This window comes from Camelus ferus, chromosome 17 (assembly GCF_009834535.1).
Source record: "Camelus ferus isolate YT-003-E chromosome 17, BCGSAC_Cfer_1.0, whole genome shotgun sequence".
NCBI lineage: Eukaryota > Metazoa > Chordata > Mammalia > Artiodactyla > Camelidae > Camelus > Camelus ferus.
The window spans coordinates 1,777,001-1,799,811 of NC_045712.1; the positions used below are offsets into that span (position 1 = coordinate 1,777,001).

The 22,811-nt window shown below is 47.0% G+C and overlaps 1 protein-coding gene across 3 annotated transcripts in view; it reads right to left on the reverse strand.

Annotated features, from left to right (window-relative positions):
* The window catches only part of ITPR1 (inositol 1,4,5-trisphosphate receptor type 1), a 299,811-nt gene that overhangs the window by 132,670 nt on the left and 144,330 nt on the right, over window positions 1-22,811 (reverse strand). For all 3 annotated transcript variants that reach the window (XM_014560075.2, XM_014560074.2, XM_032458045.1), the window contains 14 exons: window positions 21,932-22,104; window positions 19,913-20,032; window positions 18,717-18,911; window positions 16,055-16,306; window positions 15,387-15,528; window positions 14,517-14,670; window positions 13,296-13,483; window positions 10,065-10,203; window positions 9,334-9,388; window positions 7,292-7,457; window positions 7,034-7,204; window positions 6,463-6,528; window positions 5,387-5,524; window positions 2,006-2,131 (listed from right to left, as the gene is read on the reverse strand). In XM_014560075.2, coding sequence (XP_014415561.2) covers window positions 2,006-2,131; window positions 5,387-5,524; window positions 6,463-6,528; window positions 7,034-7,204; window positions 7,292-7,457; window positions 9,334-9,388; window positions 10,065-10,203; window positions 13,296-13,483; window positions 14,517-14,670; window positions 15,387-15,528; window positions 16,055-16,306; window positions 18,717-18,911; window positions 19,913-20,032; window positions 21,932-22,104 — 2,085 coding nt within the window. The remainder of the gene's footprint in view (window positions 1-2,005; window positions 2,132-5,386; window positions 5,525-6,462; window positions 6,529-7,033; window positions 7,205-7,291; window positions 7,458-9,333; window positions 9,389-10,064; window positions 10,204-13,295; window positions 13,484-14,516; window positions 14,671-15,386; window positions 15,529-16,054; window positions 16,307-18,716; window positions 18,912-19,912; window positions 20,033-21,931; window positions 22,105-22,811) is intronic.

The following is a 22,811-nucleotide window of genomic DNA, read 5'->3' on the forward strand; positions in this document are numbered from 1 at the left end:
CACAGGGAGATGGCCAGAGAAAGGCGAGAGCAGAGCACCAAGTGAGAAAAAGGAGAGTCCACCACACACCCGGAGAGAGAAGCAATTAAACCCATCAAAGTAACCGTCTCCATTCTCGCTTCTGTACTGCCTTCCCTGTTACCGAACTTTTTCAATAGCGTGTAATAAACACACAGGACAGTAAGCCAATGGGTTATTCTACTAAATGAGCTGCAGAGGGAGCACCAGCACCCAGGTCAAGAAATAAATCAGGCCCCTTTATGCCCTCCCCACCATTTTAGTGCTATTTTGACTTCTATCACCATAGATGAGTCCTGCCTGTTCTTGAACCTCAAGCCTTCTCGTCTACCTGGCTTCCTTCGTTCAATGAGAGTCTTGCAACGTTGTCACCCACACTGCTGCATGTATGACTGTTTGCTCACCGTCACTGCCTGATATGTCCTTGTGCATATCTTTCGGTAAACGTAATGTACGCATTTCTGTTGGCTTTATACCCAAGAGTGGAATTGCTGGGTTGCAGAGCTTAAATATGTTTGGCTTTGGAAGATACTTCCAAACAGCTTTGAAAGGTATGCACAATTTATAGTCTACATCACAGCTACTCCACATCCTTGTCAGTACTTAGTACTTACTGGTCTTCTGAGTCCTGTTCTGCTGTGCATCTTACTTAATTTGCATTTCTCTGACGATGAGGCATGTTGAGGACCTTGACATATTTATTGGACATTTTCATATCCTCTACTGCAGTGTCCCATTTTAAAGGTTTTTGTCTATTTTAAAAAGTCAGCTGTCCTCATACAATGTGTAGAGTACGCCACCAATGCCACCATTTTTCTTCAAAAAATGCACGATACATATTCAACATATTTGTAAAACATATTTAACTTCCGTACCGACTTTCCTGAGTTTGAGCCATACTCTGGGTGTGAACTTGTGGTTGGCGGGCCACGTACCTTCCAAGTGTCTCCTCCCACTTTGCTCACTCGTAACGGTGTCATTTGATGAACAGAAGTTCTTACTTTTAAAGAATTCCAATTACTGATATTTTCCTTTACGACGAGTGCTCTACACACACTGCGTGAGAAAGCTTTGCTTTCCACAAGGTCATGAAGATATTTTCATGTTCTCTTCCAGAAACTTAATGTTCTACTTCTTAGCCAGAGTTGCTGATTGATTGGGTTTTATGATTGCTGTGAGGCAGGGGGCTTTAACCCTTTCATCTTTTGCCTTTTCTTTCTCTTAACGTGACAAAGAGGGACTATGACCTTACCATCCACCAGTCCTTTTCCTGGAAAGCTCCAGCAGAACTGATGACTCTGTGTGTGTGTGTGTGTGTGTACAAGGATGTCTTTTACAGTATTGTTTACAAAGCCAAAAATGAGACATTGCCTAATTGTCCATTAATATGGAAATAGTTTAAAAAATGTTTCAGCCATTCTACGGAATGCCACGAAGCCATCAAAACGAATGAGACAAGTTTATGTCTCTCTGACTTGCAAAGATAGCCAAGATGTCTTCAGTGAAAAAAAGCAAAATGCAAAACAGTGTGTAGAATGTGCCACCATTTTTCTTTAAAAAAGGCATAATACCTATTTAATGTATTTTAAAACCATATTTAACAAACAAAAGTGTAACATAATTACGTTTTACGTAGATACACTGTGTTTTGTATAAACGTAGAGAACTTTATGCACGAACTTCAGAGGCTGTAGCCGGACAGTGAGACTTAGTATCTCTCTGTTGCTGGAGTTTGATGTAATGAGGAATGTTATTCAGAAAAGATACAAATTTTTTCTTACTTTGCTCCACCACCTCTTGCTCCCTCCTCCCATCTTTTTCCCCAAAAAGACGGGAGTATTTACATCCTCCTAAGAGTTAATCATGGAATAAACGCTGTGTTATAACAAGTCCCAGTGGCCACAAAGGCCAAAGAACAAGGTGTTCCCCCTTTCTGCTTCCCCGCCCACCTCCCTGCACAGACTCCCAGACAGTCCTCCAGTCTCACCCCTGGGTTGAGGAACAGGTTGATGTGTTTGTGGAGCAGAGCCTGATTCTGCTGGTTGCCGGCGCAGAAATTCTGCAGAAACTCATGAGCCAGCCTCATTATCTCCTGCATCTTGGTATCTTCAGCCTGCGTGGGAGGAGACAGATGAAACCCAGGTTGAAAACTGGGCTACGCCTTAGAGGAGAGAGGGTCCCCAGGAGAAAGCACTGATCTCCAGGCCAGGAGACCAGGTTCTGTGACGCTCCCACCCCCTCCTCCTAAAGCGGGGGGCTCTGGAGGGAGGGGTTGGCTGGGGGCCCGTTGTGTGGAAATATTGAGGGGCTGCCGTGCTGACCCTGAAAAGAAGCCAGCGACTTGTGTATGCATCATAGATAAAAATGAATTCTCTCCCACTAGCCTTGTGCAAAAATGGAAAGATTTTATTTGGAGAAAAGGCAATAGAGAGTAAAGACTAAGAAAAAGTCTGGGATTTCACTGTCTAGTGACAGCTGACATTTCTGAACCCCCAACTTCCGAAAATAGGACTGACGGCAGAGCAGGGGCCGGCTTCATCACCGGTGGTGAGCCCACACGTCCCCAGCTCTCGGGCACACCTTTTTGAGCGATGTAACCTAAGACACACTGGCTTGTGGTGACATGACAGAGTGGAAATCTCCTTAGAGTGTAAGTTAGCGCAAATACATCTGCCTTACCTCGTCACTTCGGGCACATTATTTCAGTTTCCTCATCTGTAAAACGGAGCTAATAAAAGTGCACACTCTATATTGTTTTTACGAAGATTAAATGAGAAAATTCATGTCAAGTGTGTAGACAGTAATCATTCAATAAATGTTAGCTACTGGGACTGGTCTAGACTAAGTACTAGCATTACCTATCCCTGCCAAACTAAAAAAAAAAAACATATATATATATATACATACAGAGAGAGAGAGAGAGAGAGAGGGAGGGAGGGAGAGGGGGAGAGGGAGATAGAGAGAGACTAAATGTTAACAGACTTTTTTCTTATGACCCAGATACATACTTGAAGGCTTTATGGGCCAAAAAGCAAAACAGAGGACATTAGGCACGAACTTACAAAACTGCTAACAATTAACTATTCAAAAACGCAGCCACCACTGAGCTCATATGCTACATAAAAACAGGTGGTGGGCTGGCTGGGGTCATGTCTGTAGCCAGCCCACCCTGGTCTAGGCAACAGCCCTGTGAGAAAACAGAACGCATCTGTCGAGAACACTGACGGAAGGTCTCCAAGCTGCCAGTGTGATGATCGAACAAAGCAGGAGAATTAAGGAGGACGGTAACGGCGGGGCCTAGAACCACAGTGCAGGTGTTACAAGTGTCTCTCATTTATTTATTTTTGTATTGAAGTATTGCCAGTTTGCAACGCTGTGTTAATTTCTGGTGTACAGCATAGGCATTCAGTTATACATACATATATATATACACATATATATATATATATGTATATATATATATAAATTCCTTTTCATATTCTTTTTCATTGTAGGCTATTATGAGGTACTGAACACTTGTCTCCCATTAACAGAGAGACTGGCAAACCTTCTAGCGCTAAGAAATCAGAGGGCTGAGACAGACAGACACTGCAGCAACCTTAAACCTCTCTGCACGCCTCCATTTCTTCAGCTAAGAAAGGGACCTGCTGGTGCACAGACTAACTAAAAAGCTTTTGGCCTTTGAAGCAGATTTTTATAGGGAAAGCAACCTCGAAAGACATCACGTAACAAGAGGTTACCTGTTGGGGGAGGGTATAGCTCAGTGGTAGAGCGAGTGCTTGGCATGCATGAGATCCTGGGTTCAATCCCCAGCATGGCCATTAAAAAGTAAACAAATAAATAAACCTAATTACCCCCCCCCCAAAAAAAGACATCACCTGTTGACAGGAATCTGTCAACTGTTTTCACAATCTGGGATGTTTGTACCCATTCAAAACCCAAATAAATCTCTCTCTCTCTCTCACACACACACACACACACACACACCACACATCCCAGCGGAACCTGGCTCCCTATAGGTACGTACACTGCTTGCGAACGAACGCCTCTCACTCAGGAAGCTGACGACGCTATCAGGCAAAGCCAGGGCCACAAACCCTTTCCTCACGTGCTTTACCCGGAGGCAGGTAAATCAGCTTGCTGGTTCTAGTTCAAATGTCGGCCAAGTCTGGACGACATGCACAACTGTATTAACTTCAAGTCAGTTCAGTACCGCAGCTTAAGCTTGTCCCGTATTTGTGGCCAGCGAAAGGCCGGACCCACCTGATTCACTCAGTCCCCGTGACTTGGGGGGGGGGGCTTTGCAGAGAACTTCCTGCAGCAAGAGGGCAGCAGGCAAAGGGGTGTTACCTACCAAGCTGGGGTGCAGGCAAGGCAGAAGGAGCCGATGTCCCAGGCCCGGCCTCCACGGATGCACATGTGTAAGCTGGGCTATCCAGGCAAGTCACTGAACCTCTCTGGCCTATTTTCTTATCTAAAATGGGGGCTACTGATAGTGCCACCTGTCATCTGCGTGTCTTGAGGATTAAATGAGCTAATAACGTAAAGGCCTCAGCACAGTGCCTGGCTCCCTGCAAGCGCTCAGCCGTGAACCCTCTTGAGGCGACCCTTTCCTAGTGAGTCTCTGGGAGCCACTGATAAACTCAAGAGACCAGCATCTGCGCCTCTGGACGCTAAACTTCCCCAAGCCTCAGTCTCCTCACCCATTAAGTGGAAACACCACGACCACCATACTGGGTTTTAGGAGCTTAAACAAATGCTTTGGAAAGGGCCACCCGGATGTAAACGTTATCCCACGTCCCTAAATCCTATCACTGTCAATGACAGATGACAGATTAAACCTGAGAAGTGGGACACACGATCTAACTTCTAGCAACAGAGGAGAAGCCTCATAGCCAAGCATCATCCGACAGATCCAACTCAACCAGCTGTCAGAACGCTGGGGAGGACCTCAAAGTGGGCCATGTCCCGCATCCCCACACACATTTAATAACTTGCAGTGTTTACGCGGCCTGCCTGACAAACAGCACGGCCGAAACTGCATGGCACAAGCCCACGTGCACGGACAGCAGAGACAGCTCGGTGCACCTGAGCTTTGTATTCAGACCAAGCCGACCCCACCCGCCGTGGTGTGGGAGCAGGCGAGCGCAGACCCGCGCCTCCTTCTTCACAGAATCTTAGAAGTGGAGGGAGGTGCTGGGGGGTTTGACTTGATTTTGATGATGCTCTGTTGGGTTCACATAAATCACCTCCGATGGCTTTATAGCCACAATCGTCACATCGGCATCATTTCCTCCCCCGCAGCCCCCCAGGGTGAAGGGTCCGGGGAAACCCAGGAACGCGCGCGGGGGGCACGGGGCGCACCCACCTTCTCATAGGGGATCTGCAGCAGCTCCAGCACCACGGCGTGCGCGCCCATGTTCCGGAGCAGCCGCTGCTGCTGCTTCCTGCTCTTCCTCACGGAGGCACTCTCCTGGACGCAGAGCTTGCTGAGCCGAATCAAAATCTAGTAGAAAGAAAGAAGGAATCAAAGCCTCTTCTTTGACCAGTGGCTCAGTTCTGTGGCGCTAGCTCACAGCCTGGTGATTACAGCTCGTGATGCTACGCGGTATGCCTGGAGTTTGCTGAGGGTGGATCTTAAGCATCTTCACCTCCTCCCCCGCCAAAAAACCCGAGGTGAGTGATGGACGTGTTATTAACTTGACTGTGGTAATCATTTCACAATGCATATGTCTATCAAATCACCACATCGTACACTTTTAGTACATTATCATTGTATCAATTAAACTTCAAAGCTGGGGGGGGCGGGCAAAAAAACTTTTTTAAAGAAAAAGAGAAACCAACCTCAGAAGACTAGGAACCATAACAGGAAAAAGATCGCAGGGGGTGTGGTGTGCGCAGGGAGACAAAAGGGATCACAATACATTAAGAATATAAAACAAGCGAAATTCCTCCAACAAACAGTATCCCCACAGATTGCATTAAACCCAATCCACACACAGCCAAGAACACGCCTTCCAGAAGACCCAGTGGACTGTGGCTCCACCAGCCGGTGGGATGACGGCTTCCGATCTCTTAAAATGGGGTGACTCAGCGTCATTGCCAAGGACCCGGGAAGGGTTTGCTCCAGTGTGAAAACCACGAAGCCCCCCAGTCTCCCAATTTTGAGCCAGCGTATGCAACGATTCCTACAGAATTATAAGCTCTCGTTAGTGGGAGGTAAATCCTAGAGTTTCATCATTTACTCCTTCATTCGACTGTAAACTTTGAGAAGTCTAGGTGCCAGGAGCACCTAGAAAAGGTGGGGAAACTGAGAACACACAACTAAGTGGCGGAGCTGGGTTCGAACCCAGATCTGACGCTAAAACCCACGCACTTAACCCCAGAGGTGGACCTTCTGTCTGTGAAGCTTCCCGCGAAGGAGGCGGCTGGGGGCTGACTTACCTCCTTGACCACCCTGTAGTTGTAGCTGCTGGTGCTCTCGTGCCTTTGTGACTTGTTGTTCCCCTCCTAGGAAGCAGAACGAGCGTGAGCGGGGCTTGGGCGACACTTGGGCCCCTGGCCGTTAGCTGGGGTTAGCATCACACTTCAGGAAAGACCCGGCATTTTGCAGTGTTTTCCAACAGTCAGGCTGGGCGTATGCCCGCGTCATTCACCTGCTCACGCTCAGCTCCCGACGGGCGCTATTTCACTGACGGGGGAGAGGATGGAGGGCCAACAGGGCAGGAGGACAAGTGCTCTCCCAAGTGGGTCTGCAGGGAAACCAGGTGCTAATTCCCTCATCGCAAAGCCTGTCCCACGTGGGCCAAGGGGGCGCGGGGGAGGGGGGGACACCGAGCTTCTGCTTGAAGCTCATTTCCTGCGAGAATGGCTGTCACCCCTGTTAACAAGCAGATCTCTTGAGAATAAAGCCCATCCCACAGTCTGCACTTTTACCTAAAACCAGAGGAGGACGCTGACTTGGTCTGGGGAGCCCATCCACCTCCTCCAGCAGCGTCACCTGCGTGTCACCCACCTCTGTTTTCTTATGTTCGTTTTCACCAGAGGCACCGTCCATGGCCTCGTCGGGGCCCTGGCCTTTGTACACCCAAAGCTCTGACTTCTCCACGATGGACCGCAGCTGATCCAGGTCCTGTTTGATCTGTTTGTAGTTGTCGACGTCTTGGCTGGTAACGAGCAGTTGAACCTGAATGAACGCAGTCCATTAGCGGCAGGCAGCAGCCTCTCGGACAGACGATGACACCATCAGCACACACCCAACCACCCGAGCTACCTGTTTGAAGGCCTGCAGGACCTCCTGCCTCTGGCTGAAGTGTCGGAAGAGCAGCTGCAGGGCCCCCGACACCAGGGGCGGGTAGTCGTGCATCGTCAAGTGGAGCAGGACCCGGAGGAAGGTCCTGCCGCCGTGATCGTCCAGGTCCAGAGGGGTGTTCTCCTCACTGCGGGGGCGCGTGGAGGGGAGGGGCCAGGTGAGCCACAGACGACCTCTCTCGTGCCCTCGGCCCACACACACCTCCCCAGTGAGCTTCCCGACTCCTGCGCCGGCCTCCGACGGCCTGGCTTTTAACTAGCTCCCTCAACAATGCAATCTTGCTTGATCGTCAACTCTACTGTGAGGGGAAGGGACAGTGTCAAATGGCCACCCAAGGGCCTGAATGCTCACTGTCGTCTTCTGTACTTATCTTGTCACAACTGGTAGCAAGCAGTTCGACCCCAGAGACCCCCGCTTTGAGGACGGTTGCCGCAAACCATCACAACCCAGTGCTCTTTGAACTGGGGTTAATCAGTATACTGCCAGGGCTTCTCTCAGTATCTATCATAACGTGATTGTGTGTGATTTACACAGCCACAAAGTTAATAAGCAGGCTCTGGATCACACGGCAGGTCGCCATGCACCTGAGCACTGCCACGTAGTTCCTGTGTCTGCGCCTCTATTGTGTTTACGCTCGAATGAAGGTCAAAGGGAGACCCCTGTGGCTGCAGACTAGCAAGGAAAGCGCAGACAGGACTTAGCACCCACATCCTCTGTGCTCCATGCTGTGTGAAGCTGCTTCCACCGCTGTCCTACATTAGGAAGGCGGTGGGAGAGCTGAGACACTACTAGGTGGACGAAGTATCACCGTGCTGAACTCAGAACACCCTGAGCTTCAGAACAACCACCTCTTCCATCAGAGTAAGTGATGCTGCTAGTTCAAATTTCACAGCTTTTCCATTAAGCACCGAGGTATACTGTTAACATCAGTAGCCCCCAGTCAAATGGGCCGTCTGGTCTAGGCTCTCAGCCAGGCGATTTGCTTTGACCAACAGGACATCAGCAACATGATGCAAGCAAAGGCTTCATTTGTGTTTGCACATGGCTGGTCTCTCTTCTCAGGGCCTTTGTCCTTAGAGCCAGTCACCATGCTATACAGACGGCCAAGATATTCGTGTGCAGAGTGAGAGAGGTTCCAGCCTTACAGATATCCCCACCAAGGAGCCAGAAATGTGAGGACAGCATCTTGGATGCGTCAGCCCCAGTCACTGGCTCACTCGAGTCACACATGATAGACTCCACAGTGACCAGCAGAAGAACCTGAGCCCCAGTCAACCCACAGAACCATGAGAGGCAACCAAATGACTGTCATTTTAATCCATTAGGTTTTGTGAGTATATTACACAACAATAGACAGTGAACCAAGTGTGTACCTTCCAAGAGTTACGCACAGAGGGTGTTTCTCCCAAGTCTGCGGCTGTTTTGAGGCGTTTAGGTATTTGAGTCTCACAACAACGTTTTGAGTCAACACTGAGCAATCTCACATCTTAGAAAGGAGCTCAAACGTTAATCTCATGTTAGGGACAATGAAAGAACAGAGTGTGTGCCTGTGTGTGTGCGTGTGCGTGTGCATGTGCTTGTTGGTGTTGAATGGCTTCTAAAAGCCTCAGGGGTAATTGCAGCCCAACAGCAGCAAAGTACAGAATCTTGTGAATTCCACTGTTTTGAGCCCCTTCTTTCTTTCAGCCCTATTTCCTCACCATTTAAAGAAGCCTTGCAATATGCGTACTGTGGGAAACCTCCCTAAATCCTTTCTCTTGTAGGCAAAATACACACACACACACACACACACATATGCATGTGCACACACGCACATACACATCAAACCAACTAAGATCTCTCCGACCCGAGCAGTAAGAGTTATAAAGGGAGCAGGCACACAACCTAAACCCAAAGCCTCACCCTTTCCTAGTCCAGTCAAGGAGGAGCCTTTGAGAGCTAGGAAAGAGGAGATTCCCCAGTCTGAGAACCACCTACAAAATAGGAACTGAAAATATACTTTCCTTCCTCCAAAGATGCCCTCGGCTTGCTCTTCAATGTGCTCGAAGTCAAGAGCACCTGCAAAGTTAGAGAACAGAACTTCAGATGCAAAAGGGGGGAAAACACGCTGCTGGTGAACGTCCCCTGCCCTCGGGTTCACCTCGAGTCCTCCACAGTCTTATACTGCGAAGCTCGGCAGCCAGGTCACACTGTCTACTGGCCCTGGTGTGCAGGGTTCCTCATTTCTGCTGGTTTTCTCCTCACTGCATGGCCCCTTGTTCTAGGAGGGGGATGACTCATTCCAAGGAGGCCCAGGCCTTGAGAGGTGGGGTCCTTTCCACCACCACCCTTCTCCTTATCCATCACCACTGCCTCCTGGGCAGGGAAAAGCTCCCAATGGGAGTAAACGTTGCTAGTGGAGAGTATGTTTTCTTGGAGAGTTTCATTTTGGGTTTTTTGTTTGCTTGTTTGTTTTTCGGCTTTTCATATAACCACAACCCTAGAAGCCTCAGCTGCCTTATGACTAAGAACCTCCAAGATGGAAGGAAACAAGCTCTATCCCAGCAGGGGTCTGGGCTCGTTCAATTATTCCCCAGCCCTGAAACACTAACTCCAAGGATCTCATTCTCAAATACAATAATCTTCAAAAACATTCACATTTTACCCTTGTTCTAGAACGTACTGCCTGAACTCGCAGTTTTCATTAGACCCGAGTCTCATTCTCTGGCTGAAATCCCATTCTGGAATCACTAACCTGGTACGTTACTTGGCCCTTCTTGGCTGCTGCTTCCGGACGATGTTTCCGAAGTCTGGGAATTGCTTTCATCAAACTCCCGCTTAAATATACACAGGAGGCAGGAGATCCTATAATCCAGCCTCACATTCAAAATAAACTACAGATTCAAGTGGAAATGGAAACAGACGGGTTACATTAGCATGCCACCTGCAACATCGTGCCAAGCCACTGCACTCTGGCTGGGCCTGGTATCTGCTGCATCAATTCCCCTAAACACTGAGTGAGCCAAATATTTGGCTTAGATTTCTCCAGTCCCTTTAACAGAAGACTTCCATGGGGTCCATCACGTCTGCCCCCAGCACCTTAGCTTCTGGTGTGAATTTCAGCATCTCAGCGATTAATGTAATGACTGGAATAATCCATCAGTCCCTCCCCGCTCCCTCCTCTATAAAACATTACTTAATTTCAGTGCTGAAGGCCAACTCCGGGCCTTAAGAAAGATGAAGCTGGGTGCTTTTAATTTAAGAGAACTGACAGAGGAAAACGTGTTTTTAGTACTGACAGTTCCCTCAGATCTTATTTTCTATTCCTGATCATTTTCTTTGATTTAGATACAAACCCTTGGGCTCACTCTTACTTCACTTCCTGTATCCCCTCCCCCTCCCCAGATCTACCCCAACACAAGGTCACGTCTTCCATGATTGGGGCCGACGCCAAAAACAAAGACCAACCACCTGGCATTGTGTAAGGACCTTACTGACACTCTCCCTTCCAGCCTCTCCTTGTCTCTGCCCTGCCCTCCTGGTGACCTCACCTAGTCCCAGGGCTGCCACCTCTGTTGTACCGAGACAGAACTTAGCTTCCAAGCTCTCGGTGCACACTTCTTACTGACTACGGATACCCAACTTGGTGTCTCCCCAGTCTCTCACTCAGTATTGTACCAAACTAATGGTGTCCATCCTCCCTGGGTTCTCTCACCCTCAGTCAGCCTCAGTGTCATCACCTCTTCCTTCCGTGATGCACACATCTCATCAGTGACTAGGTCCTGCTGGTTCTACGTCTGCCCCATTCTCACGGATCCCTCCCTGCCGTCACTTACCCCTGCTCACGTCCCTCTATCTCCTGCCTCGGCTGTTACAGAACCACAGTTACCAGCCCCACCTCCCAAAGGTACTTATGTTAGTCCCCTGCTTGAAAATGCTCAGACTCTCCTGAGAACAAAGCCCTAACACTTCAGGCACCCAGAGCTCTTGAGGGCATGGTCCAAGTCCTCCTTTCTCAACCTCATCGCTGGCCTCCTCCCTTCAGCCCAGTCCACGTCCCTGCCCGAAGAGCGCCGCTTACTGGCCCGTGCGCCGCGATGCCCTGGTTCCACCTGCTCCATCCACCTGAGAGTGGCCCCTTCTATCTGTACAAATCCTGGCCATGCCTAAAGGTTCAGATAGAACCTCACCTCCTCTTTAAAACCTCCTCTGGTCCTTACTAAGTGGGACCACACGACCCACTGGTTTCCTAGGAGACCCCTTCTTCGTGGTTTTATTTCCATGTACACGTAGCTTCATCACACCTTATTTTCCTAGTAGACTCTAAACCCTTCGTAGAAATAGACCCAGTCCAAATAAATCATCTGGGCATTCCTCGTGGAGCCCAGCAAAGTGTCTTGTATATAGTAGGGAATCTGTAAGTATTTGGTGAAAGAATGAATCCATCAACCAACTGTTCTCAGGTTACTACAGTGCATACATCTCCAGATGTAACCCAGCACGTCATTCCCGCTAACCATCCATGATGCTAACATCCTTAGGACCTGTAAGTCGTAGCCTAAGAAATCCTTGAAATCCTTCTCTACTTTTGGTCGGGCAGAAATTCAGTGAGTTTTCTTCTTTGCTTCAATCACTATCGCCTTAAGTAATCATTTTGAGAAGTCCCACTGATGCTTTCAAACCATTAATTAGCTTTGATTTCAGAATCAAAAAAAAAAAAAATCCTTCAGTCTGTCAACATTTATAGTTCTCTACTCCACGTTCTGGAGCTTAGATTTGGCAGCATGGGACAAAAGAGAATGGTGGTAACAGGATTCTCTTCATTTAGGAGCAGGTGATTTTACTAATGAATAAAAATTACCAAAGAGCAGAAAGAGGAAAACACAGGGCGCTGGGGGGCTGGGAGGGTTCTCCTACCAAAGACCAAGCCCTCCCCAGGAGGCTGGCTCCCACCCCCTCTTGCGCAGGCAAGGACTTTGCTCCTACAATTGTCCTTTCCCCTCTACGTCAGAAGGTTCTCGCTCTCTACGCAATCACTCCCTTCAGCATACAAATGTGCCATCATCTCCCAGCTTAAGTATTACAAAACGTCCCTGGTACCAACAACCACCCTCCAGCCACCTCCCCACTTTTCTCTGTGTGTCTTAACAGTCAAAAGAGTTGCATGTATTTATTCCCCGATTCATCTTCTCCCATTCCCTCTTGAACTCGACCTGTTCCCAGACCTCTCCTGCCTCAGGGTCTTTGCATTTGCTGTTCCTTCTCGGAGCCCCAGAGACTCTTTCCCTAGGTATCCACATACTGGCTCTCTCGCTTCATTCAGGCCTCTGATCATGTACCCTTAACAAGGAGGTTTCTCTGACAACCCTATGAACCAAAGGACCCCTGACCTTTCCCCACAGTGGCCTCCAAACCGTCTCGACCCTCGTTCATGTTTTAACATGTTCAGTACTTCTCAGTATCTGACTCAGTATATACAACTATGCCTCCTGTCAACATGTAATCTCCAGTGCTTAAAAGCACTTGGCACAGAATCATTCTCATAAATATTTGCTGAATAAAAGAATGAAAAGGGGAAGGAAGAAGGGATGGATGGAGCAGGGAGTTACAAAGTTAACGGAACCTTGAACTGAGTTATGAACCAAAGCAGGGCATTCAGTTATGTACAGAAGCACAAGTGCGTGAATTCTAAGCAAAGGGAACAGTATGGGTGAAGACACAGAGGTCCATGGTCATGGAAAGCTAAGGTACCTGCAGAGAGCTTCGGCTTGGCTGGAGGGACAAGGGCATGTTGGGGAGGGACCGGAGATGACAGCTCAGGGATTAAGAGGGCCAGATCAGAAAGGGCACTGGAGGCTGAGCTAAGAATTTACCTCCACTCTCTTCCCAGAAAGCCTAGGGCTCCATTAAAGCAGAGACACTGGATCCGGGGGTACCCCTGCAAAGCACATGTCCACCCCCACCCCCACCTCTGGACGATGGCTACCTGGAGTATCTCGATGATCTTCAACTTGGTGTCCATGACCATGATGTCCTCCTTCTCCGGCTCTGCTTGCTTCACATTGCCTTCGGGGGCAGCAGCCGTGGGAGTCATGGGCAGAAAGCCGCCTCCGCGGAGCACCACCTGGGTCATCAGCTCCCCCACCCCGTGGATGGACCGCATCACGTTACTGCCTGGGAAGGGCCAGGACAAAGCCCGGTCATGACAGATCTCCAGGGAGTGCGCCAGGGCCAGGGGCACGGGCCCTTCGGGACAAATTATTTGACACAACTCTTCTAAAACATCCTAAGACCCTGGGAACCTGCAAAGGTTGATACCTATCAAAAATGTGGGGCTCAGGGAGTAGGGGAGAGAGCTCTGAAATCCCCAAAGAAGCATTTTTGTACGTTAATTCTCCCACCAAATTTTACTTGTCGCTGTGCACAGAACTAGGGATACAGGAGTTAACAAGTCACACATCTAGGGCTGCTACCAGCAACCACTGGGTCTTGAGTACATTGTGTTCCCTCTGAGGGTCAGTTTCTTCATCTATGAAGTGAACATAATGAAGCCCAAAGACAGGATTAGGTGGTAAAGTGCATACGAAATGAGTAAGCAAAAAAGGACCTAGCAGTTGGAGGCATGTAAGTCACCATACTTCTTCTATTCTAGCTGTGGAGACCAGCTAGACAGTCATCCACACGTGAGTCCCTAGTACGTGTCTACTCTGACCCCAAAGCAGGAGGAAAATAAACATTTAAAAGCAGATTTTCCTACTCCCAAATTAGAAAGAGGATACCCAGACACAGCCTGGATTTCATTGACTCACACACTAACGTAAACATGGAGGACCTCAGGACACATCAAGAACAGTGAAGGGACATGTATTTTTGAGACATAAGCCTTCACACTGTCAGGGAATTTTCAAGCGGTTTGGCAAAACATACAGACTCATAGGTAAATATAAACAACATAGTAAGATGTTAAGAATCGCTGCCTCTAGGTCGTGGGTCTATGGGTGCTGAATCTACCATTCTTTCCGCTTTTATTTATGTTTGAAAACGTTCACAAGGAGAAGTCAAGAGGGACAGGACAGAGCAAGGACAGCACGTCACTTGGTAAGGAGGACCCGGGCGGTGAGAGGAGAGGCTGGGGGAGCATGTCCGGGACGTGCGGGCATCAGCAGACCCCCCCCCCCCCACCGCAGCTTCTCCACATCGCCCTCACCTTTGTTCTCCTCTCCTTTCGCCATCTTGCTAATGGGGAAGATCGTCGTCACGTGCACACAGTCCAGGATGGCCAGGAGGATCTTGGTTAATCGCAGAAGGTCGGAGAAGTTGTAGAAGCCAAAGTAAATGAGATTCCTAGCTAAATTTACAACCTATTGTATCAGGAAAAGAGAGAGAGGAAAATGGTTTTAAGTCATCTGTATCCTTCAGTTCCATTTTACACTGACTTATTTATCTACGGCTGATTCTGACCCTCCTTACGGCAAGAGAAGGCATACATTTTACTTGCAATTTCTGATCAATTTTCATTTCGTTTCATCATGAGAAAAAATATGAAGTGAAAACCTGCAAAGCTACTGGTTAATGAAAAACAGACCGAATCACTGGGTCTGTACAGCTTCCCAAAGATAACACAAGGCGACCCAAGTTATCCCAGCAAGGATGCAGATAACACTGCGATCCTTGGAAATACAAGTCCTTAAAAGGAAAAATGGTTTCAAAGAGAAATATTCAACTCAAAGGTAATAAGGACTTATGCCCCTCAAATGATTAATCTCTAACAGGTCCCACATACAGTCTTTTTTTTCTTGTCACTCAATACATGTATAGAGTATACACAATGTTCTACCATTTTGCGTGATTCAATGCACCACATGTATTTCTTCTAAGAGCATAACTACCAGAAGCCAAGTGACTGGTATTACTTCCGTTTTATTCTGCAGCAAAACTGAGCTGAATTCCTCTTCATTACAAAGCCACAGTATCGTGACAAAAAAAAAAAAAATCGCCCCACATTTTCTATTTACCCCATAGAAAAATAATCGATAAAACGCAGATAAAACAAGCAGATCACTTCGCCAGGAGTTACCTCAAATGTAAGTTTATTTTTCTCCTTGTCAGAGAAGGGAAACCTCTGACAAACCACATCTCTTAAATACTCCTCCACGAACTCCATGGTCTGCGCAAACCTCTCCTTAATTTCATCTTTGGACGTTCCACTACTGTCATAGCTAAACGGAAAGGAGAGAAGAAAAAAAAAAGGAAATCACATTTCAAGTTCTTCCCAGGGAGGTCTCCCCTGTCTGCTCAGCCTCAAAAGCCAACCCCGCCATCCCCAACACTTCCCACCCTCCTGCCCCTCCTTCCATGTCCCCCCGAGCACCTATCACCTCGGCATGTACTTTAGTCATTTATTGCTTCTTGCCTTTCTTTCCCCACGAATGTAGAGACAGTTTTCTTGTTTGTCCACAGATGCCGTGAGCCTGGCATGTGGCAGACACTCAAATATTTGTTGCATAAAAGAGAGAAACAAGATATAAAAGTACAATCGTGCCATCTTTTATTCTTGAGAAAAGAAATACCTGGCACCCCTTAATTCGATGTTAACTTTAAGGAGAAAACGACTCCATCCTTCTTCTCTGACTGAACTACACTTCACCTGAACCTACGCAGTGTGCCTACTGCTACAGAGAACCATGTAAATCAGAAGTTTCAAGGCAACATGAGATCTTGCCAAGGACAAGGGGCCAGGCTCACTCGTCAATGGCGATCTCGGACGGGATCTCGGACCAGAGGCGGGCGTATTTCACGGGCGTGACTTGCTCCTGGGGGTCTCGGTCCACGTGCATGTGAAGCATGAGACGGCAGAAGGACGCCCTCAGGTCGTAGGGCAGGTTCTCGTCAGACATGCAGCGGAGAATGAGGTCCACGTCCAGCTGGCCTGATATTTCATTGATGGCGAGGTACTGGCGGTCCAGGCACATCCTCGCAAAGAGGTTCAGCTGGTACCTGCAGAAGAGGCAAGTCACAAGGAGCTCACTCCCATGGGAATGCACGGCAGGAGGGTCCCGGGGCCCCGACTCTCACAGAAGTGACATCTGGCCGTCTGAACTTTTACATCAACACCCGTGACTTGCTTTTGTACGCCCAACTCTGGCTTCTGTACCAAGTGGAAAAGGGAACAGTTCAAGCCATGCCAACAGTCACACGTGTCTACCCTGCTGTGAGGGAGTAATTACGTGGCTAGATGATTCCATTTGGCCCTTGTTTATTTTATAAAATGGGGGGAAAAATTAGGCTGAGGATGGACATCTAGCTCTGTTTTTACACAGTACATTAAAGACCACATAGAGGGGAACGGGGTAGGAAGGTACAAATTAGGAGTTCGAGAATTGCAAATACTAACTACTATATGTGAAATAGATAAACAACAAGTTTCTTCTGTACAGCACAGGGAACTATATTCAATATCTTGTAATAACCTATAATGAAAAAGACTATGAAAACGGATATATATATGTCTATGTATGACTGAAACATTATGCTGTACACCAGAAATTGATGCATTGTCACTGGCTATACTTCAATTTAAAAAAAAAAAAAGATCCCATAGGAAATCGTAAAGGTTTCACCTTTACTGAGTCTATTCAGAAATCTTATGATACTTTTATGGTCTTATCTCAAACAGCTCTACTCTTTGACTTTTACCACATGTGAAAAATGGTGTAAAAAGTAGGGGACTCCTCAAAATGTCTTAGTTTCTTCATCACGCAATTACCTGTGATCCTTGTTAGCTTCCAAACGTGACCAGTGAAGCATTCTTTCTCATCCATTCTCAGGAGAATGATATATCAAACATTAAAAGGGTAACCAAACTTGCAATGTGAAGTAAGAAAGCCGTAAGCATCCACAGGGGCAAAGTCTACCCTCCGACTTTAAGGCCCTATTTCCTACCGATAATCATGACTTGGAACTGTTCTCAACCCCACGAGGTATCAGTGAAATGCAAATTAAAATAGGGCCTATTTCATTCTCCTAAGATTAATAGAAATTAAAAACAATTTAATTTAGAGATAGTAACACAGCATTCAGAGATAGCACAGACAAACAAAAGTTCTCATTGACAACTTTGACAACTGGTGGGAATGTACACCAAAATATCCAATTTAGGACTCCTTAATCAAATTTAAAATATTCATACCCCCCCAATCTCAAAATTCCCCTCCTGCTGTGCAATGGAAACTCCTATGCATACACCCAGATTTGAACAAGGATGTTTTCTGACATGAAAAACTAAATTATGGTATACACTGACTATCAAAGAGCGAGGAAAATGTGGCACATTAGTAAAACGGAATAGCATTCAGCCGTCAAAATTAAAGAAATGGACCCACCACCATTAGCATGAATACATTTCAGAAACAACACAGAATAAGTAAGGCAGGTTTCAGAATGGAACTCAGAGAATGGAGCCATTAATACAAAGTTTTAAGACTCATAAAATACTATGTATTACTTATGAATGCAAACAAATATAGTAAAACATTAACACACAAAGAATGCGGAAGGTCACACACCACCTGCATGAATGCAGAGAACAGAATACGGGAGGCAATAAGGACATTGTAACTGCAAAGTTTTACTTATTTTTACTAAGAAATGCTGCGAGCACGTCTCCATCTTTCCTTCCCTTTTCTTTCCTTTTCAAGGCATCTGTTGGTTCCCTTCCCTTGAGGAGGCAGAACCAACAGGTCTTAGAGCTGGGACAGGGGAGACACTGGGATGGAGGAGGTGGCTGGCAGAGGGAGAGACTGAGCCAACATGTAAACACAGCGGGGACAATGCCAGCCGGTTCTCACGGTCAGAGGGGGGAGTTAGTTATGAACACAGGAAGGGTGAAGGCTACAATAACCCTATGGTGTTGGAATGGAATTGGATGTGTTGAATGTGAATTCATGGTTTTTCATTCCATGCACATAGATTGATAGAGAAATAGGATGTGTGTGTGGATGTGGAAAAGAGAGACAGACAAATAGATGTGTGTACACACATACACACCTCTGTCTGCAAAAGTCCTACGAGGTTGGTATAACTTTCTCTAATTTGTAGATTAAAAAAAAAAGAAACTGGGCCATAAAGAGGTGGGTAAGTTGACCAATGTCAGAAAGGGAGCATGAAGAGAAGTGACCCCACAGCCTGGCTCTAAACTCCTGCAAAACATCCCAGTGCCGCGCTATGTGAGGGTGAACTGGAACTAAGGGGAGATGCGAGCACTCGCCCTTCCTCTGATCGAGCCCCACCCAGCTCTCAATTTACTATCTAATTATTGATGAAACTTACAGTCTACAAGCTCCTAAAATACACACCTGCCTCCCTGTTAGGCGACCTCATCAGAGGACACCTTGTGACGCCAGCTCACCTGTAGTAGCTGAGAACGTCTCGGTCCTCCTTCTGCCCCTCCTTCGCGTCCTGTGCCAGCTCTCGGACACTCTTACTGCGAATCTCTTTGTTGCTGTCCCTCCAGAATAGCCATACCTCTTCTTCATCCTCTCCTGCCTCCAAGGCATTCTCCCCAGTGGAAACCCCTTCAAATTCAAAACGAGAAAGCACCAACCTGCAAAGCAAGAGGAAAAACTCGTTACGTCTGAAGTCCTCGCTAATCTCTGATCAACTATACTCATGCGTGGAACTCCAGCTTTACTTTCCACATAAGGACATACACAGATGAGCATTCTGTTCCTCCTGCTGGGAGGACCGCAAAGCGCCCAACATTAGCTTCCTCATATGCCTGAACCCAGTGGTTCTCCACCAGGCTGACTGTGCCTCCCCAGGGGACGTGTGGTAACATCTGGAGACACTTCTGCTTGTCCCAACTACATGGGAGGGGTCCTGCTGGCATCTAGTGGGTACAAGCAGGGATCCTGCTGAACATCCTACAATGCACAGGACAGTCCCCACAGCAGACAATTCTTTGACCCCAATGTCGAAATGCCAAGGTTGAGAAAATCTGCATTAGCCCAAGCTCCAAATTAAGTTAATCAGAGAAACAAAACAAAACTATCACTAGTTCAGGGCATAATTTAGTGTTTTTAAATAAATATTTCTTTTTTTTAACATTTACACATTATTGGCACTATATTTCTCAGGAAAATTTCTCCCTTGCTAAAAATGAATCACCACTACTACCACCAAAGCTGCTGTGGACAAATGAACACTTGTTGAACAGCGGTAACTGAACAAGCTCTTTGTGTTGACTTAGTATCAAAAGTGAGTTATCGCCTTTAAAATTTAAAATGGATGATCATAATTAGAGAACTTTAAATTCTTAAAATTAAACCCAGGGTGTGTGAAACACTCCCTGCTGAGTTCACAGCAGTTTTAAACCAGTAAGCAAAGTGACGTCACCCTGCAGAGGGCGCCACACCGAAAGCAAACCAAGTAATTCCCCTAATCGAGACCTTTGCAAGAGGACAATCAAATGCCAGCCGACCCGACCTCAGAAACCGATGGGTTAGGTTTTATTACTCACAAGCCCAGACATCCCCTGAACCACACATGCTCCATCTAAATCCTGTTCTCTTCTTTCTTGGTCTTAACTCTCTGACCCCTACTCACTTGGTCTCAATCAGGATGTCAGCGTTGGTTGGATTCAGCACAGCTTTACATATCAGTTCCTGGGTCACCGGAATTGATTTGTTCATGGACACGCAGAGGTCGGAGAGGTAATCTAAGAATCTGTCGAGAAACAGAAACCAAACAAAATGTTTTCTGGAGACAGAGCAGAGGTTGGGTTCTGGGAGCCTGGCTCTCCCTCAAGAGGACAGATCCAACATACCTTTAACAAAAGTCAGTGAGGCTTTGGGTGTTAGTGCTGATGTCCATGCAGCACCAGAAACCCAGACACCAGAGGGAGGGAGGGAGGGAGAGAGAGAAAAGAAACAAAGAAAAGAGAGAGAGAGAAGAAAGAAAGAGGGAGGGAAGAGCAAAAGAGGAAGGATGGCATTAAAAAGAACATTAGCCATTTGCAACAACATGCATGGACCCAGAGAGTGTTATGCTTAGTGAAATAAGTCAGAGAAAGCAGGTACTCTGCTAACACTCATACATGGAATCTAAAAAATAAATGAATGTATGTAACAAAACAGAAACCACAGATACAGAGAACTAGTAGTTCCCAGTGGAGAGAGGGGAAGGAGGGGCATGCTAGGGGTAGGGGATTAAGAGATACAAGCTACTGTGCATAAAATAAATGTGCACCAAGGATACATTGTACAGCCCAGGGAAACAGAGCCACTGCTTTGTAGTAACTTTAAATGGAGTATCATCTACAAAAATATTGAATCACTATGTTGTATACCTAAAACTAATATTGTAAATCAACTATACCATAATTAAAAAAAATAAAGACCTTCCTAAGATTTAAAAAAAAATAGAGGAAGGATGGCAGTGGCTGTGGTGGGTGAAGAGTTGACGAGGGCAAAATGAACAAAAGGAACAACCCAGAAAAGAGTTCATGTCAGGAAGAAATGGTAGGGGACGCAGGGTACTGGGGGTGGCGAGGGACAAGGCTCGGATGCTGGAGGCCCGAGTCAGAATCTCGGTTCTGGTTCCTGTCCGCTGCGTTTGGACATGTACTGCCATTTGGGGGAAATGGCTTAACCTCACTGTGCTTCAGTTTTCTCAGCTACAGAGAAGGGTAACATAAAGCCTCAGAGGACTCTTCTGAGGACTAAACGAGCTACTTCATGTAAAACGCTTACTTAGTTGACTCCCTGGCCCATGAGAATGGTCCATAAAATGTTATTTATTTTAATGGGCGGGAGCATTTTTTTTTAAATTTTTTGGGGGGGATGTGGGTAATTAGGTTTATTGACTTATTTATTTGAATGGCGGTACTGGGGACTGAACGCAGGACCTCACGCATGCTGGGCGCGCACTATACCCCTGAACTATGCCCTCCCCCGGGGAGCAGTCATTTTTATAACAACGCTTGCAGCTCTCCAGTGTCACTGCTCATGACATCCACAGTGTAAACTGTTTCCCACTTCACCTGAAATGGTGTGGATCTTAATTACTTAAGAGGGAGAAGAAAAGAGGGACGAGTGTGGGGGAGGGGGGGAGCTGTACGCACGCAATAGAATGGACAGAATTCACTAACGTCTAATAAAAATACTCACGTAACAACTCCGTGCCAGGGGCTTACTGATGATGTTTGGAGGCAGGGGATGGGGGCGGGGGCGGTTCTAACTGATCATCGGGGACGCTAAGAAGCAAATGAGTGACCAACAATCGGTGTCATTTACTTCGTATCTACCAGGTGCCAGGCACTTCACGTGTATTTATCCTCATTTAATTTTCGTAACTACCTATCTAGCAGATGAAGAAATGAAAGCTCAGCGGGAAAGCCAAGGTCACCCAGCTGGTAAACGTTGGAGCTAGGATTCTACGCGGTCTCATTCCAATACAACGTTCTTTCCACTGCTCATCCAAGTGCCTCTCAAGACCCGCTCAACCCAAATCGGTCACTAGCGGCCCCAAACAAAGGAAATCTAGTAAAAAGCACTAGGACCGGCTCAGTGCCTGCATCACAGACGCACAGATACCTTCGGCGGGTCAGCCCCACCTCCGCCTCACCTGGGCTCCCTGTTCTTTCGCACCAGACTGACAAACGTGTCGATCTCCGCGGCGGTGATGTGTTTTTCCAGGAGTTTCCGATTATTGTGGAGCAGGGCGGTGATGGTGTCTTCGGCCAACACGTCATAGCCAATCTGCTTCTGCATGAAGCCAAACTGCTTGGCTATGTACTCCTGTGAAGAAACCAAAGAGAAGTCAGCAGGGAGGACAAATGACAGCACAGTTAGGTTGAAAATAAGGAGCGCAGCAGCATCCCCCGACAATGACTGTCCGTGAGGGAAATCACAGGGGAGCGCTCTCCACAACTTGCTAATCCAGGGCCACAGCTGCAAACTCCCTCCTGTGCTTTATTTTACTAAACCTGCTACACAGATGTAATTAAGTAAAATATCCTGTGTTTGCAGATGGGCATTTTATTAAGTGCACAGTATAAATTTTAATGTAGTGACTTATTTTTTCTAAAAGGTCAAAAGCTGTTTTTCAGCTCTGATTTTATTACTAATTCAAGAGGATTTAACTGTGCCTCACTGCCCTGTGCTGCTGTGTAAACACAGCTAATCCTACCCAGATATTTAGAACAATGTTACCCCACTGTGTTTTCTTTATCTGGGGTAAAAATACACTTTTAAAGCCAATAGGTAGCAGAAGCAAGTTGGGAATGCCTAAGCTAGTCAACCATATTCTTAGAACATATGAAAACATCTCTGGGTTCTCTCTGGGGATAAGACATGACATTCCACAGAACTATTTGAAAACTCAAGGAAGCCTCTTAGGAGTACTTGCTGGTTGCTATTTTTCCCTGTCCAAGATAGACTATTTGCTTGCTCCAAGTTCGAATGGCCCTTGAAACTTCGTTTACTTTTTTTTTCCCATTAATTCC